The sequence below is a fragment of the Triticum aestivum genome, chromosome 7A, assembly GCF_018294505.1.
Source record: "Triticum aestivum cultivar Chinese Spring chromosome 7A, IWGSC CS RefSeq v2.1, whole genome shotgun sequence".
In the NCBI taxonomy this organism is placed as follows: domain Eukaryota; kingdom Viridiplantae; phylum Streptophyta; class Magnoliopsida; order Poales; family Poaceae; genus Triticum; species Triticum aestivum.
The window spans coordinates 698,535,484-698,552,633 of record NC_057812.1 but is presented as its reverse complement, the minus strand read 5'-3'; the positions used below and the strand labels follow the sequence as shown (position 1 = coordinate 698,552,633).

The following is a 17,150-nucleotide window of genomic DNA, read 5'->3' as shown; positions in this document are numbered from 1 at the left end:
TTTTTTTTATTAAAACATTCTGGGGGATGGGGGCCCCCTTGTCATTTGCTCACACGGGCCTAACGGGCGCTGGGTGCGGGTGTAACCCGAACAAGCGCGTGCCCGAGAGGGCGCGCACGACGCACGCCGGCGCCGGCGGCGGGGCGCGGGCAACTGGACTCGGGCAAGTGCGGGCTGGCCGGCGGCCACGGCAGGGTAGCCGCAACCGACCGGAGCAGGTCAGCGAGGTGAGGGGGCGCCTACCAACTACAGCGCAGGGGGGATTGCGCGCGGGCGCGCACAGCAGGCCGCGGGCGCAGCAGATGCAGCAGGGGTTGTGGCGACAGGGTTTGGCACGGGGAGCCAGGGCGACGGCTGGACGGCGCGAGCCGCGGTCGCGCGAGCGGGAGGGTCTGTGTTGGTGAGAGCTGCAGGAGGCCGGGGCTCGGGGGCGCGCCTGGGGCGCGGTCAGTGCGGCGAGGCGGGGAGCAGGAGCAGCACGGGCGGTGGCGAATGGTTGCGATGGCCGTGGTGGGCGCAGGACGGTGCAGAAAGCGGCGCAGCCGGCACGGAGCAGAGGAAGGGAAGGGGAGGGCAAGGCCCTCACCGGCGTTGAAGAGAAGAGGGTCGGCGAGGCTCGGTGGAGCCTTTGGGGAGGAGGACGGGGACGACGGCGACGTAGAGGAGGAGGTCCGGCGAGGGAGCGGTCCGGGGTCGAGCGGCGGGCATCGCGGTTCGGTGCGGCGTCGAGGTCGTGCCCCGAACCATTTCTGGATCGGGGAGGGGGATGAGGACGGGGCGGCCCGGTGGGCGGCTCCGGCGAAGGCGGTCCGCCGAGGCGTGGCGTCGGGCGAGCAGCAAGGGGCGTCGACGCCCGATCCGATCTGGATCGGGGGAAGCAGAGGGAGGAGTGGGGAAAGTGGGGTGGGTGGTTAGGGTTTTCCCCCAGTGGGGTGGATAAGGGGGAGGGTGTGGGGCGCGGCTGGGCCGGCCTGGCGGCCCGATGGCCTGCTGGGCCGAGGCCCAGCGAGGGGGGGGGCTTTTATTTCCTTTTTTTTGTGTGTTTGTTTTCTGTTTTTTTTGTTCTTTTTTATTTATTTTCTTTTCTGTTTTATTTTATTCCTCATTGTAATTTAGTCTTGTGAAGTACAAAATGATCCCTAAATTGGTAATAGGAATTATACCACTGCCACAATTAACTTGGCACCTAAATATATTAGTTTGTAATTGTTTATCATTTTAAAGCATTTAAATAATCATTTTTGCTACTGTTTTAGTTTATTTAGTGCATTTAGGTATTTTATTAAGAGATGATTTCTTCACCAGCATTTATTATGGATTATTAGACACATTAGGGACAATTTAGTTTTGACTTCTGAAAACTTTAATTGTTTTGACTTTAATTCAAATTTGAATTTGGTTCGGTTCCGAGCTAACACGAGATTATCAACAATAATCGAGGTGACGTGGCATCATTACCAGAGGGTTACTGTAGCTTAATTTCCCGGGCGTCACATCAGGCATGTGTTGCATAACTTACTGTGCTATTTACATAAAACATATCAGGTACTATGCTTCAACAACTACACTCTTTCAAAGTTACCACTGTGTTTTGTACACAAGTTATAAGGTCTTCAATGTGTAAAATACCGTGGTACTTACACATAAGTTATCAGGGTATATGTACATCAACCTCCCCCCCGGTCAAAGTTACCATGGGGGATTGTACATGAGTTACCGGGTCTACGATTCGTATATTATCATGGTACTTGCACCTAAAAATCTGGGTGTGTTTCGGTAGCTTTTTCCATAGGTCAAAAATTACCATGATGTCTTTGCGTAACTTATCACGCTTATAGCACGTGTGCCCCTCATGACACTAAACATTATGTGACTTTCCCGTGGCACGCCATGTGTTGTGTTCATCCAAGAGGCCCACGCGCGAGGCGAGTGTATGTTTTAACAACTTATATATTTTCCTTTGGTAAAAAAGTTACCATCATGTTTATATTGCAAGTTATCGGTTATGCGGTGCTTATATTATCATGTTATTTACACAAAAATTATTGGGAATATTTTGAACAACTTTTTCCCAGGACGAAAAGTTATCATGGTGATTCTAGGTAACCTATCAAGCCCGTAGTGCTTAAAATATCATGTTATTTACACAAAATTTATCAGGGATATGTTTCAGCAACAAATTCCCCCCTCCCCCCCCCCCTCCACGGGTCAAAAACTTATCATGGTGTTTACTTATCGCAGTGCATATGTTTTCATACTATTTACACATAAAAATGTCAGGGGAGGGAGGTATACTACCGTGCTATTTACACAGAAGATACCGGAGTATCTTTTCAAAATAAAAATCCCTACGATCAAAGTTACCATGGTGCTTCTACCTTAGTTATCAGATGTGCGCTGCGTATATTACCATCTATTTACACATAAATTATCAGATATCTTTTCACATTTGTTTTCCCCAATGGTTAAAGTTACCACGGTGTTTGTATCTAAATTATCAGGTCTATGGCGTGAATGTTATCGTGCTATTTACAGAAATTACCGGGGGGGGGCGAGTTCAACAAATTTATTCCCAATGATCAAAGTTATCACGATGCTTTAAACAAAAAGTTTTTCAGTGCTAACATATTAAAGGCAAAAACATGTCAAAAACAGTATTTCCCTTAGAATGTTCAACAATGAGTGTCATAGATGAGGTGGTTGCCTCCCTTTGTTAATTACCTGCAGACCAGAGATCAAATCCTAGTCTAAGCATTATTTTTGCTGAAAATCGAGAAGGCATGTGGGGCCATAAATGACGATTACGAAAAAAAGAAAATCAAAGAAAAACGGTGAAGAATGAAAAACACAGAAAAAAACAACCCAAACAGTGAAAAAACGACAAAAAAGAAAACCCACGCAAAAAAAATCTGCCCAAAACAATTAAGAACCGGACAAAGAAAACAAAGAAAAGAACGCACAAACTGCTACAATAGTGGGCCGGCCATCGTGTTGCGCCCGAGGCGAGCGAAACATACATTCCACATAAGTGAGATATAGCTCCCACAAGGGAAAAATCAACAATCCGAAAGATGCGTTATTTGCCGCGAGAATATGCTCGGGCTTAGAGGAACCTTCAGCGTTTCCTCAAAAAGAAAAAAAAGAACCTGTCACTTTCAGAAATGAAAGAGTGGGAGGAAGAAACGAGATGCACAGGGCAGGCATCTTTGGCTTTACTTTTTTGTTTTTGCTTGAGGAGAAAGACATCCTTAAAAAAAAGTATTACCCGCGTCTCAAATTACTGCCGTGTTTAGATACGACGTGTCTAGACAAATGTAAAACAAGTAATTCGGGACAGATGGAGTAGATCTTGATTGAAATTTGCCGACTCGAAGGCTGAAGGAAGAAATCTAGTCACAAACTACTACTCAGAAAGATCTTAAAAAATGGCTTATAATTTTCTATCTCAAGAAAAATGGCGCAATTTGATCAAATTTGAAGAAAACGATTTTTTCAATAAATTCAAACAAACTTTACAGCGTCTGAGTCGAGACAAAAAATTACAGGGCCGTACAACCATAGCAGGATGACTTGGCCCCCTTGGATTATCTCCAGGGCCCACTCCCCACTGGGCAGCTCCGTTCACACCGCGCGCTGCCGCCGCACAGAGAGAGCGCGCGCGCCATGGCTCCTCCGCCTCGTCGCCGCCGGCACCTCCTCCTGCCCGCGCTCCTCCTCGCCGTCTCCGCGCTGTGGGGAGCTCCGCCGGCCGCGGGCGCCGCGGAGTCTTGCAAGGCGTGGCTGGTGCAGTCCATCCCCACCGACATGCCCCACCTCCGCCGCGTCCCGGGGGTCCTCGCCACAGGTACCCACCGGCTCCCCCTCCCCACCTCCCCTCCCTCTAGTCGGCGCGGCTGTTCTCGCCGTCGATCCATGCGGTTTGGCTCCTGGGGCTTCGTTCCTCGATTACCACCCTATTCCTCATCGATGTGTAGGATAAGGCGTTTCGAAAGGTGTAAAAATGTCTGGGTTCTCTAAGACGGCATTTTGTTTCAGCTTGCTGTGAATGCAAATGCGTTCTGAGTTAATAGGACGCACATTCCATGGATGGGTTCGCCTGTCCGGTCAATTGGCCGTGCCCATTGCAATTTCTGTTTGCAGGTGCACGTAGGATTCAGTCATTGATGTATGAGTGGTGGTGTTTGGTTTCAGCATAGCTCAGCGCTTCTCGCCGCGCGGTACTACAAGTGTTGTTGACAACATGTGTGATTTTAATTAAAATTGCTCCTTGTCTGACTTCACGCGAAAAAAAGTTGTGGACGAATGGAATGGACTTTATCTGTTTATGTTAGTTGCCTGAATTGATAGTTTGATACAGAACTAGCTGACTTTTGTTATTGCTGCTGATCCGCAGCGGACGTGCTCCAGTGGCTATCGGGGAACACGACAGAGAGCCTTGACATCCTCGCGCAATACTGGCAGTTCATAGCACACCCGAAGAACCCGAAATCAGGAGAGTACGGGTTCTCCGAGAGCGACATGGCGAAGTTTGGGGCTGAGGAGGGGCGCCGGGTTTACAACGCACTTGAGAAAGCTGCAGATCGTAAGGTCCAAATCAGGCAAGGGTTGATGTCAAATTTTCAAGTGCTAGTTGTTAGTACCATTACAGTGATTTCTGTGCCATAGGAAGTTAGTTGTCCTGATTATGTTAGTGAGAAGCAACATAGGTGCATGCCCGTGATATGGTTTTGGCACTGCGCAGTTAACTGCCATGGAAGCATTCAAGCGAAAGGAGTTAAAGAACGATGAGAAGGAAACTTAGAATGTGTGTGCACAAGTCTAATTCATTTTGTTAACGACTGTATCATCTTTGCAGGATCGCGCAGCACGCTGGATTTGCTCCTGATTTCGACCAAGAGAGTGCTAACCTCGCTGCAGGAAGGCCAAACGTTCAGAATGTAACCGTACTTTTTGAGGATTGGTGGGGATCCGGCGTTCTGCATGCAAAAGTCTGGATATCTGACAAAAAGGATGTGTATATTGGCTCTGCAAACAATGATTGGAAGTCCCTTACCCAGGTATACTGGAAAGTAAACTAGCGGTACAGTGTTACTGCATTTACATTGTAGTTTGAAGAAAAATGCCGAAAAAACAAGTTCGTTAAGTTGAATCTGTTTGATAGTACTTTGACTTCTTATTGCAGGTGAAGGAGCTGGGGATTTATTTCGTTGGTTGTCCACAGATAGCAAAAACTGTTGAGGTGTATTTTCAAAATCTTTGGACACTTTCAACACTCAATTCAACCACTTACACCAAAATTGCCTGGGATAAGAAGTGGCAGACTTTTAGAAAGGTGCCATGTTGGTCACATTTCCTACAACCTGAACAAAGATGCAGGTTTGTAGCCTTATTGGTAATTGATAATCAGTTACTACCCAGTACAAAAATAAACTATCTCCTACCTACATGACATCATATTATCCATAACTTCCTGGCAGTTGTACTTTGTATGTTGTGTCCTTGTGCTAACATTTTTGTCAAACTGCTGACAGCATTTAGCTGTGTTCCTTTTATGTTCACCATCGATGTAATGTGCATACTGTTGCTTGATGTTAAATGGATACAATATTTACTGTTTTTTACTTGAAGGCATGTTATGGTTTCATAAATTTCCTAAACATTATTAGTAGGCATAAGTACTCTAATTCTTCTGTCAGTTTCCCTGGGTTGAATAATTCTAATATGCACCAGGTCACCTCTGCCACTTTCTGTCGATGTCCCGTATGTCGACGGCTATCCATCCCTTGCCAATCCTGAACTGCTTGATGTTTTAATTGAAACCCCTGGGCTCAGGAGATCCAGTAAAGAACACCACTTGAGCTATCTTTCGTTTGCTCCACCTGAGGTAATGCCTCATATTGTGTTCTTTCTGAAGAAAAAGGGAATAGCTTTCATTTTTTGTATCAAGCAAGGGAATATCGGAAGTAGTATCATGACACTAACCCATACAATTTTCAGTCACTTGGTACTGTAGTAACATAGCCTCTAGCACACAGCCACACACTTGAATTTCTAAAGCACATACCATTTAAAAAAATTTGTTTTCTGGGTTGCCTGGCTGCCTCACATAGTCTGCCTTAGCCCTTAAGGAAGAAAAGGAGAATGTCTGCTACAACAGTTGGCAAGTCTGTAAAATATTTATTTCAAGCTCTATGATTCTTGGCGTTAACGATCGATTTCCAGTTACGCGTCATTTTATCATACTATGTGAAATTAAAACATGCGGATCACTTTTCCAAGGAATAATCTTCTAAATTGTAACACATGTTCTGAATCTGATGCTGATTCAAGTTGTTCATGTTTTCCAGCTGTCGTTTGATAAGTTCCAGGCAGATGAACAAGGTTGGGTCGACACCATCAAATCTGTCAATTCTGGGGGAATGGTGAGGATAAGTACTATGGACTGGCTTGGACAATCGCAGTATGCTTCTGAAACTGTGTTCTGGCCATCTTTGTCGTCAGCGATATCAGAGGTATTTAAGTTGCATTTGTTATGCCAATTATGCAGGCAATACAGAGTCTCATGTAGTTTCAGTAAAATTGGGATACTTGGATATAATCATACCTTTTTTGCAAGGTGACATCTAATATACAGTATCAAATTTGTAGATCAACCGAAATAATTTGGCACTATCATGACTACATGAGCACTGTAATCAGTACTATCCAGTTGGCTATTTGCCAAAGCTTCAACACCAGAACTTTGTGGAATTGTACCTTACATGACTCTAGTTAAGCAGCCTGGTGACATTTTATTTTCAAAAAAATAATATCTCCTGGACAGTTTATCTCTGTACTTATCAATGCTGAATTCATCTACTAACTGAATATAACCTGATCATTGATAGGTAATATTCTCCAAGAATGCAACAGTTAGGCTGCTCGTAGCCTACTGGACACACTTCATCCCAAGCACTGAAAAGTACTTGAAGAGCCTCCTGTACTCAAACATCCTCTGCGCATCTTCGAAATACAACCACTGCAGCGGCAAGGTCGAGGTCAAGTACTACTTGGTTCCCGGGTACAACGAAACCGGACCTGCCTTGGCTCAGGGCGCCGCAACAGGGAACCGTTATCCCGACTTCACCCGGGTGAACCACGGCAAGTATGCCGTCAGCGATGTGAGGGCAAACATCGGCACCAGCAACCTCATCTGGGACTACTTCTACACGACGGCTGGAGTGAGCTTCGGAACGTACGACCCCTCCATCGTCTCGCAGCTGCAGGACGTCTTCGATGCGGATTGGGATTCTCCCTACACTATGCCGGTTAAACCTCTGGAGGCGTCCAGGTGATCAGATCAGTTCACTCATTTTTCTCCACCTGTTGCCAGGAAGAACATCGGGCCTTGTCTTTCTGCAGACCTGATGCAGGCAACGACTTAACCAAAAAAGCGATGCGGTCGTTTTCTTTGCTTAGTCAGGTAATCATATTTCTCTTATTAGTTTGCTTAGTAGTACATTGTAATGCCTTGTAACTGTCGTCCCATAGCAAGTTGTGGCTGTGACCTAGAGTACTAGTTGTATGTTAGCTGTGAGCTTCACATATGTTGGTTGTGAACTTGACATGTGTTGCTTCTGAATGAATGGCTGTGAACTTCTTCAACCTGCTTGTCCTCTTATATTCGGTATATAACAAGGAAAAACAACTTGATGAGTAAATAAAAAAACATAAGAAGAAGAAAAAAGTCAAGTGTGTCAACTGCTTTGTTGAACGACCACTAGCTATATGATAGTACGATGGTGACTTGATCCCGTGTAATCTAATGGCCTTAACCAGAAAATTTCAACGACAACACCATCAATCAATCCGTGGGCTCTCTAGTTCCTTTCGTGTGCACTATTTATGCTCTAAATTTGACCATGACAACTAACTACTCCCCCACTAAATCCCATTCCCTATTTCATGATGCTCCTCATGGTTCCTCCTTCCCAGGCACCACGGCCAAGCCATCAGCCATGGCCTCCGGCCGTCGTCCGACCACCGCCCTAGTCCTGACGTCGTTGCTATGCCTCTACCACGCGCCAAGCTGTGTCCTTTCGCTCTCCTTCACCCTCGACTTCTCCGACCCCACCGCCGGCTCGTCGATTGTCGTCTCCAGCGACGCACTCGTGAGTCCACCGGCGCTCCAGCTGACGAAAAACAGCTGGGCATCGTACCGGTACAAGGTGCCGCTATGGAACGGCGCCACCGGCGAGATGGCTAGCTTCGCCACCGCCTTCTCCTTCCGGATCGCCCCAGACAAGGACAGCCTGCCGCAGCAGCCAGGCAATAGGATGACCTTCTTCCTCGGCCATCTCCCTTCCGTGGACTTCCCGCGCAGCAGCAGCAGCGCCGGCGGCGGCCCGGCCGTCGTGACGGTAGAGTTTGACGCTTTCCCCAACCATGTCGGCATCGACATCAGCTCCGCCAACTCCACGGCGTCCGCGCACACGACGGCGACATGGCCGGGCAAGAACCTCACGACGTCCAGTGTCATGGAGGCCACCGTGAAATACCACAACGACTCCAGGATGCTGGCTGTTGCTCTCCTCATCGACGGTGCCCTGTACCAGGTCAGTGCCACCGTTGATCTGCGCCGAAATCTGCCGGAGGAGGTGGCGATCGGCTTCTCCGCCGGGATGCACCGGATACTGTTGTGGTCGTTCGGTTCCACCCTGCCGGAGTCCAAGCAGGAGGCATCTCCTCAGCTTGCTGAACCTCCTCTCCCAGCCAGCAGCTACGACCACAAGAAGATAGCATTGGTCCTACTATTCCTAGGAACGATCACGACAAGGTGTGTCCGAATTGGATTTCAGTTTCGATTCAAGACATCATCGAGTCGTGCTACCTTAGCTGTCCTAGCCTAGTACTCCCTCCGTTCCAAAATAGATGACCTAACTTTGTACTAACTTTATAGTACAAAGTTGGGTCATGTATTTTGGAACAAAAGAAGTATTTTACATGCATATAAAGAATTGTGTGGAAAGAACTCAGTCGATTGAAACTTGACAAAGTCTTAGTAAAGTGACATTAGCGTAGTTGTGTTGCTACGTGCACGACTGGATTCTGCAAACGGCAACAATAAATGTTGCGGCAGTACTGCAAGCACGTCAACTGACCCTGCAACAATTGTGACTACATGTTGCAACCGTCAATGGCGGATGTTGCGACCGATGAGACGATGTGCTATGAATGATGAGGGATGGAGCAGATAGAGGAGCGGCTGGCGGCAATGGATTTCGCGGTGAAGGCAGCCGCCACACTCGACGTAGGTCTAATGGTCGGAAGCAACCATAAAGAGGGTTATGTCGCGGCTGCAAGAGCGCATGTTGCAAAGATTGTCCAGGCTGACGTGCGGCAACATCAGCAACCTTTGCAACTTCGTTGATGTTGTGAGCGCAGCTTTGCAACATGGTTGTTGTTGCAACGGATGGAGACGGATGGATGGCTCTGATTTACCTCATTCAACGATGGACGAGGCGCTAGTTAGCTGGGAGGTATCAGACGGTCGGCGCATAGCGCTCGCCATATTTAAAGTCACGTCACCCTTGAAATACCGACTTGTGTGGATCAAGGGTTGTGATGTCATAAGCACTAATCATTGATATGAACTTGGGAGGATGATAATTGAATGGTTTGTGAGCACTTAGGGAGGTACCCCTTAGTATTAAAATATAAGATGTTTTTTAACACTGTTGTTTTATATTTTGATATACATGGAGTATATTTATCCATGAGTAGTACTCCGTATTAATAAAAATGCATATTCGAGTAACAACATGCCTTCTTAGATCTAAATCGAGGTGCGTTCCAGAAATCCTCTACCCATATAGTGTAACAGCACATGACAAGCATTTCAAATGCCATCTTTGTGCAACACATGCTCAGCTTGCACGAGGCAGATTGAGTTTCAGGAGAAGAAGAGAAGAGTTGCTGTGGAAGAAAACAGACGGAGGATGAAGCAAAACAAATGGCTGAAATTTTATACACTACAAAACTGAAAACAATTCGCCTAAAAGCATCCAGCAGTCGGTGCCAGTGTGGCGCTATCACTGAAAATGAAAGAGGCGCCCCTTCCATGGATATCCAAAGAGAAGAGGTGTTAATCATGGGCCACAATTTAGGTTAATTCCTGCTATGTTTTCTTATATTCACAATGAAAATAAGAATGTTCAAATTACAATCTCTGCTCCACAAAAAAGGGAGAGAAGCAGAGAGTCACATTTCACAAATTATTTACAGTGCTGCCTCCGCCATGGCAAGAATCGCCGCGGCCCTTGAGATTTCAGAAGTCGGCGAACCAGTCGTCCGCGTCCTCGTCGTTGAGGTAGTGGCGGTAGCGGTCGAGGTCCTCGTCGGCGAGGCCGTAGCGGCGGCGCCAGTACTCGAGCGTCGCCTCCGCCTCCCGCATGTTGCTCATCAACGTCTGGTACGCCGCGTTGATCCGCTGGAAGTCGATGGCGTCGTCTTGCTGGCCGTCCCCGCCGCCCCGGCGCACGACGTCCGGGTGGTGCTGCAGCGCGAGGCGGTGGAAGGCCCTCTTGACATCGCCCCTGGTGGCCCCCGGCGCCAGCCTCAGCATCCGGTAGTGGTCATCCTCCAGCGCCCCGCCCGTATGCCTCGCCGGCGCCGCCCCGCGCGCGCCCCCGCATCTCACCGACGACGACGACGCCGTCCCACACCGCCGCGCCGGCGTCACTGACGCCGACGGGACGCGCAGGTTGAGCACCACTCCTCCTCCGGCAGCCATGGCTGATGCCTGATGGCTGTATCCACACGCGCCAAGAGATCACGAGAAGGTGAAATGAATGGATCGGAACGAGTGGGGATGGAGCTGTGGGATCTTTGGATCTCCCGATGCGTTCGCGCTGTTGACCGCGTGGTGGAGCTGGAATGGTTGGTGCTTGGAATGGATGAGGCTGCCGCGTGGTGGCGCGTGGGATTTATAGGATGGAGGAGGAGGCGGTTGGCTCGCCGGAAGGAGCGGCGCGTCTGGGACACGGTTGTCTTGTCTTGCCGGAGTTTCCCACGTTGCCATTGCTCGCACGTTTTGTCACGGACGAAACTTGACGACGGGGAGACACCGCGGCGTCACTATCCGTTCCGTTTTTCCATCCCGTTTTGACTGGATTGAGATACCCCGTAGGAAGGGAGCTGTTTTTGGCTGTTCTGGGGAAAAAGAAAAGAAAGCTTTCATGTGAAGTTTTTGAAGTGAAAGATGTGTATTTAAGTTCAGTTTGTCTAATTCACATCTAGATTTTTTTTTAAGAATGTCATATCTAAGCTCTCACAAATATATAATGCAGCAACAAGAAAAAAAAAACTAGAACAAAAAAACTAGACCACAAACAGAGTTGTCACATTTAGATGTATCCTAGACAGACCCATTTAAGTTTTCAGCACTCAACAATTGACCAAGTAGTACATGCTATTACAAACGACATGGAGTTTCTCCGTTCCCGCCTTCCGGTTGCTTGTGCACCTCAAATAATACAATTCAAAAAAAGTAAACAAAATCTCAAAATTCTAATTTTTTTACAACACACATGTCGGAGTGTTCTACTACTTGCCATGCAAAATTTTGTGAAGAAATAGCATTGGATGTGCTCAGCGCCAAAAAAACAAAAACAAAATGGGTACTCTAAAAAAGCTCTTTTTTGAAGCGTTTTTGGCTGCTAGTTTTTTTTCCTACCCAAAGCGTCAAGAACGTGATCACTTCATGAAAATTAAAATGTTAGGGAGAAGAACTCCCGGAGAACACTCAAGAATGTTTGTAAAAAAATAAAATCAGATTTTAAAATAGTTTCAGGATTTACTGTTCACCCGGCTGCATTTGCACCCGGGAGCATAATGGTACTTTCGATATTACAAACCTCAACTCCAAAACTAGATGATTTACTTCTTTATTCTGTAAAACCGGATAAATACAACTCTCCCCCGTCTAGTGCATCAGAACTTCTTGTGCATATGGATCTGATTTTTTTTTCATAAGTTCCAAAATTTTAAAATATATGCAATATAGAAAAAACATCAATATATGATTTAAAAAGTTCAAGTCAAAATTAAAATATAAATTTTTTTGAGACAACTGAAAATAAAAATGAAAAATTGGCATCAATGCTGATGATGGGCCAAATACAAAGCCCAACTTAGACTGGATACTATGTATTGCCAAATATTTATCTTTTTATCATCGTGTCTTATGAATTTTCATTTGATTTTTTGCCACATGCTAGATACAAGTGTTACCTATGGGACTGTTTTCCTTTTTGAATTTTCCAGAACTTTAAAGGTTCAAATTGACGTCATGATGGCTACATTATTTCCACACCAATTAAGAAAGATGGAAAAGCAAAGGTCAGATTTTTGAAGTCCAAAGAAAATGTACTTCCTTTTGTTTTTTGTAAATATTAAAAATGTAATAATTTTTTTTAAAATATGGGAAAGATAAACATCTGACCAAAATAATCGATTCCAATTATGTGAGAAGTTCTAGGAAACCCCCAAAAGATCTCTCAAATCATGAAGTGAGAATTATGTATATAAAAATGTTGGTGATGTTGATTAACTTGATTTAAAGAAAAAAACAACAAAATGATGTCTCCCTCAAATATCATGACATTTCCGTACTTTTTTTATGTCTTACCTGTTTGGTTGATATATATATTTTTAAAAATGCATGGTTTTTTTTGGGCAGGGGGGATATCATTCTTAATAGATTTATTTGTTTTATTGGACATACCACCGTATCGCATATCTGATATGTATCCAAGTATCCACTCAACGTAGCTCACAACACAGTTACCTAAAATGTACACATGATTAGGAAAATCATTGATCCATGAGCAGAACACACCTACTTGTGATTTACTGAATTGCTTTGAAACCCTCATAACTAAACTCTCCACCCCCTGCCCACCCACCCCTTGAATTCAACTGCATGGGTCCCGTCTCCTAATTTCCATCCAATCAAGCAATTCCACCAAAGCTCACCCGTTGATCCCGTATAGAGCAGTACATAGGTGTAGCGGGATTGCTCCAAACACACCGGATGCACACATAATACAATAGCTACCTACTCCCTCCGTTTTGAATTACTTGTCTTGGATTTGTCTAGATACGGAGGTATGTGCTAGATACCTCCGTATCTAGATAAATCCAAGACAAGTAATTCTAGATACCTCCGTATGTAGACAAATTCAAAACAAGTAATTTAAAACGGAAGGAGTACATTACTATCCCCTCGAGCCGAATTTGTATTCAGTAGGGAGGAACTACGTGAAGCATGATATTTTGGTTACCTCATGTAGTCATGTGCACCGCTGTTGCCCACCTGCGCCACAGTTCGGGCAATGTGGTTCCTTCCTCGGCTTCTTCGGCGTGTCACCTCTGTCTGGGCACGTCGTTGTGCTCTTGTGTCCAGCTTCACTACAAATGCTGCAAAACCGGGTGGCTTGTCCCTGCTACTGGTTGTCCTCCTACCTTCCACCGCTTCTCAGGAGCTGACAACCCAGTTAGGTTTCCAATGGGGGAAAGTTGTGATTCTACTGCCATATAGTTACACTTTCTATTCCTCACCGTACATTTTTGCATCAAAGTTCATGCGGGCAAACTTCTATTTTTCGTTTCTCGCAAATAAAAAAACATTTGAACTTGGAACTTTGTAAATCAACATCACACAAGTACTACCATATGCAGAAATGCTTTTGATTTTTTTGGTGCAACAAACATATTTTAAATTGATGCAACTTATTCAAAATTTGTAATTTGACAATTTTGTGATTCACCAATGAAAGTGCGTTATATCGACTAGAGGGGGGTGAATAGGCGATTTTTATGAAATTCTTCACTAAGGAATTTGCAGGTGAGGAAATTCCTTAGCGAAGAACTACTAGCAGCGGAATAAGTACTCAAAAGTAAACACAACAGAATACAAGCATAGTCATCATGATGAAATGAAGACAGGCACAGAGTACAGGAAGCGTAATCACAGAATAACACAGGATGAAGACAAACAGACTGAAGAAATTGAACTGAGGAAATTGAGAAAGTCTTCAGTCAAAGTCTTCAGACACAGATATGAACAAACATACAACACAGTTATGAGAAAATGAAACAGTTGAGGAAATAGAACCAGTAAGCTCAGTGAAGACAATGATTTGGTAGACCAGTTCCAACTGCTGTCTCAGTTGTACGTCTGGTTGGAGCGGCTGAGTATTTAAACTCGAGGACACATAGTCCCGGACACCCAGTCAAGAACACTTAGTCCAAGACACCCAGTCCTCACTGTATTCTCCTTGAACTAAGGTCACAGAGACCTCATCCAATCACTCGTGGTAAGTCTTCAGGCGACTTCCAAACCTTCACAAACTTGGTCACTCGGCGATCCACAATTCCTCTTGGATGCTCTAGACCATGACGCCTAACCGTCTGGAAGAAGCACAGTCTTCAAAGGTAACAAGCGTCGGATCCACTCAGGATCAATCTCTTCAATGATGCTCAGTCACTTGGGGTTTGTAGGTGTTTGGGTTTTGGGTTTTTTTTTTTCACTTGATGATTTTCGTTCAAAGTCCTCGGAGGATGGGTTGCTCTCAAATGACAAGTGTCGGTTTCTCTCGGAGTAGCCAACCAACTAGTGGTTGTAGGGGGCGGATATTTATAACCTAGGGAGCAGCTCGACATGATAAGACATAAATGCCCTTCAATGATATGACCATTAGGTGGATAGATATTTTGGGATAGCTGGCGCATAGCACAGCAACGGTCGGAATTTTGAGTAGCAAAATCCTCAGGGCTATCATGTTTCTCACTGTGTAGGCAATCCGCACTGGCGAATTCCTAACTCCTCAGTCAGGACAAATTCCTCAGAGACCAGAAGAACTTCGTCTCTGTCACTGAAGAAATTGACTGGACTGTATGAGATTTCCAATGGCTTCACTCGAAGGGATTGGTAGGTGTAGGATTTTGACTTGAGCATCACATGGAAAATTTTCCTTAGTATTTCCTCGACCCCCTTTAACAGTACAGTGTTTCCTATGACTCAAGAAAGAGAAAAACAAAACTATGAAAATGAAATTCTTCAAGCTTCATATTCCTCGCATGAATATCAAGTCTTCACGGACACACCAATTTCTTCATTTTCAAAGTCTTCATGAAAGTCTTCAGAAATACCAAAATCTTCAGTCGAAGATATTTATTTTTAGGGGTCGACTTTTCCTGTAAATATCAAACTCCTCATAGACTTATAGACCTGTGTACACTCACACACGCGTTAGTCCCTTAACCTGTAAGTCTTCAATACACCAAAATCACTAAGGGGCACTAGATGCACTTACAATCTCCTCCTTTTTGGTGATTGATGACAATATAGGTTAAGTTTTCAACGGGGATAAACATATGAAGTGTAACTACTGATATTGAGGAATTTGATTGCAAGATATAGAAGAACTCCCCCCGAAGATGTGCACAGTGAGGTATTTGCTTTTGAAGCAATGCACACTTGAAGAGTTGAATCATGTTGATCTCTCCCTATATCTTGCAATTCATACACGCATTTAATATATAATATGAAGAATTTGAAATGCATGATGAAATATGGTGCCTGATGAAATTCAGCATGCGTGCAATAATATCAACGAGGAATAAGCATGCAGAATAGTGCATCAAGAGTATCAGAGCACAGTGCATCAAAAGTATCAGAGCACCATCGGGTTTAAGATTACAACTCGATCCAATAAAGTTTCAGAAGAACGAGAGTTGTAACTTAGCAGATAAAAACGTTGTATATGAGCATCAAAAATAGACCCGCTTGAAGACTAACTCAAATTTCTCCCCCTTTGTCATTGAATGACCAAAAGGATCGAAACTGAGGACTAACGCCCCTGAAGATAATCAAGTTGATGAAGGAGCGCCAGCGTTGTTGGGGTCGTTGGTCGATGTAGGGACTGCCGCAGTGTCGTCCACATCTTCATGTTCATCAGTGTCGCGCGATGAAGAATATGAGCTGGCCACCAGAGAAGGAACCTTGACCTTTTTGAATTTCTTCGGTGGAGGTGCAGAACAGTCAAAATCTTCATTAAGACCCATGTTCTTCAGATCTTCTTCACCATACAGATGTGACAGGATTGCCCAGGTGCGACCGAAGACTTGATGGAGGTAGTAGTGGTTTTTCTTCACTGCATTATGTGTGGCAGTCATGTTATGAAGAAGTGAACCAAACTGACGCTTAACCCATTTGTGATTTCGATCTACCTTCTGGTGAAGACTAAGCATAAGTTCACGGTCTGTCATCACACGCGGAGTAGTGGCTTGAGGAGTGGACTTGGGAGCATTGCCAGAGTCATGTGTGGCAGAGTCATCATTGGTGGAATAAGATGCAGCTTTGCGAAACTGACCATCCAATGGACGAATGCCTTCATCAATTACAGCTGGTGCCTTGCCCTTTCCATCAACTGAGGAATATGTCTGCTTGAGGACTTCAATTGGGGGCAAGTAGCTGAGATGATTCTGGAAATCAGCTTTGTAGTTGAGTGAAGACCTGGTCCTGAGGAATCTCATGATCCAAGGTGCATAAGGCTTCAACTCAAATGGAGACAGTGCAACATTGGCCATAGTCCTCATGAAGAAATCGTGATAATTGACAGGAATGCCATCAACGATGTTGAATACCAGATTCTTCATGATGCCAACAATTTCCTCATCAGATGAGTCATGGCCTTTGATAGGACTGATTGTCCTCGTAAGAATATGATAGACAGTTCTGGGCACGCACAACAATTCCTTCACGAGGAATTTGGTTCGTGGTGCCTGACCTGGTTTCAAAGGCTTCATTAGCACTTGCATGTAATGATGTGTGAGCTCAGGTTCACTGTAGATGCAGCGAGCTTCTTCAAGGGGAGGACTGAGTGGTAGAGCACGAAGCAATTCAGAGGCTGGTGCAGTGTAGGGAGTGTTTTCAGACATCCAGTCCAGCACCCATGAATTCACATCTTCAGTATTTCCGGTGATGTGCAGCGTTGCATAGAATTGAAGAATCAATTCTTCATTCCAATCGCAGATGTCAGAGCAAAAATTGAGCAGTCCAGCATCGTGAAGAACACTAAGGACTGGTGCGAAGCACGGTAGAGATT

The 17,150-nt window shown here is 45.3% G+C and overlaps 1 protein-coding gene and 1 pseudogene across 1 annotated transcript; one reads left to right on the top strand and one right to left on the bottom strand.

Annotated features, from left to right (window-relative positions):
- The first annotated feature begins 3,594 nt into the window (after nt 1-3,594).
- Nucleotides 3,595-8,903, top strand: LOC123149447 (uncharacterized; annotated as a pseudogene).
- Nucleotides 8,904-10,140: 1,237 nt separating this feature from the next.
- Nucleotides 10,141-10,947, bottom strand: LOC123154938 (chaperone protein dnaJ 8, chloroplastic). Its single transcript, XM_044573543.1, has one exon. It carries the CDS (start codon nt 10,769-10,771, stop codon nt 10,307-10,309), a length of 465 nt encoding a protein of 154 aa, XP_044429478.1. The 5' UTR covers nt 10,772-10,947; the 3' UTR covers nt 10,141-10,306.
- Between the last annotated feature and the right edge of the window lie 6,203 nt (nt 10,948-17,150).

Coding starts and splice junctions, on each gene's coding strand:
- LOC123154938 (XM_044573543.1), bottom strand. CDS start 10,771: ATGGCTGCCGGAGGAGGAGTGGTGCTCAACCTGCGCGTCCCGTCGGCG.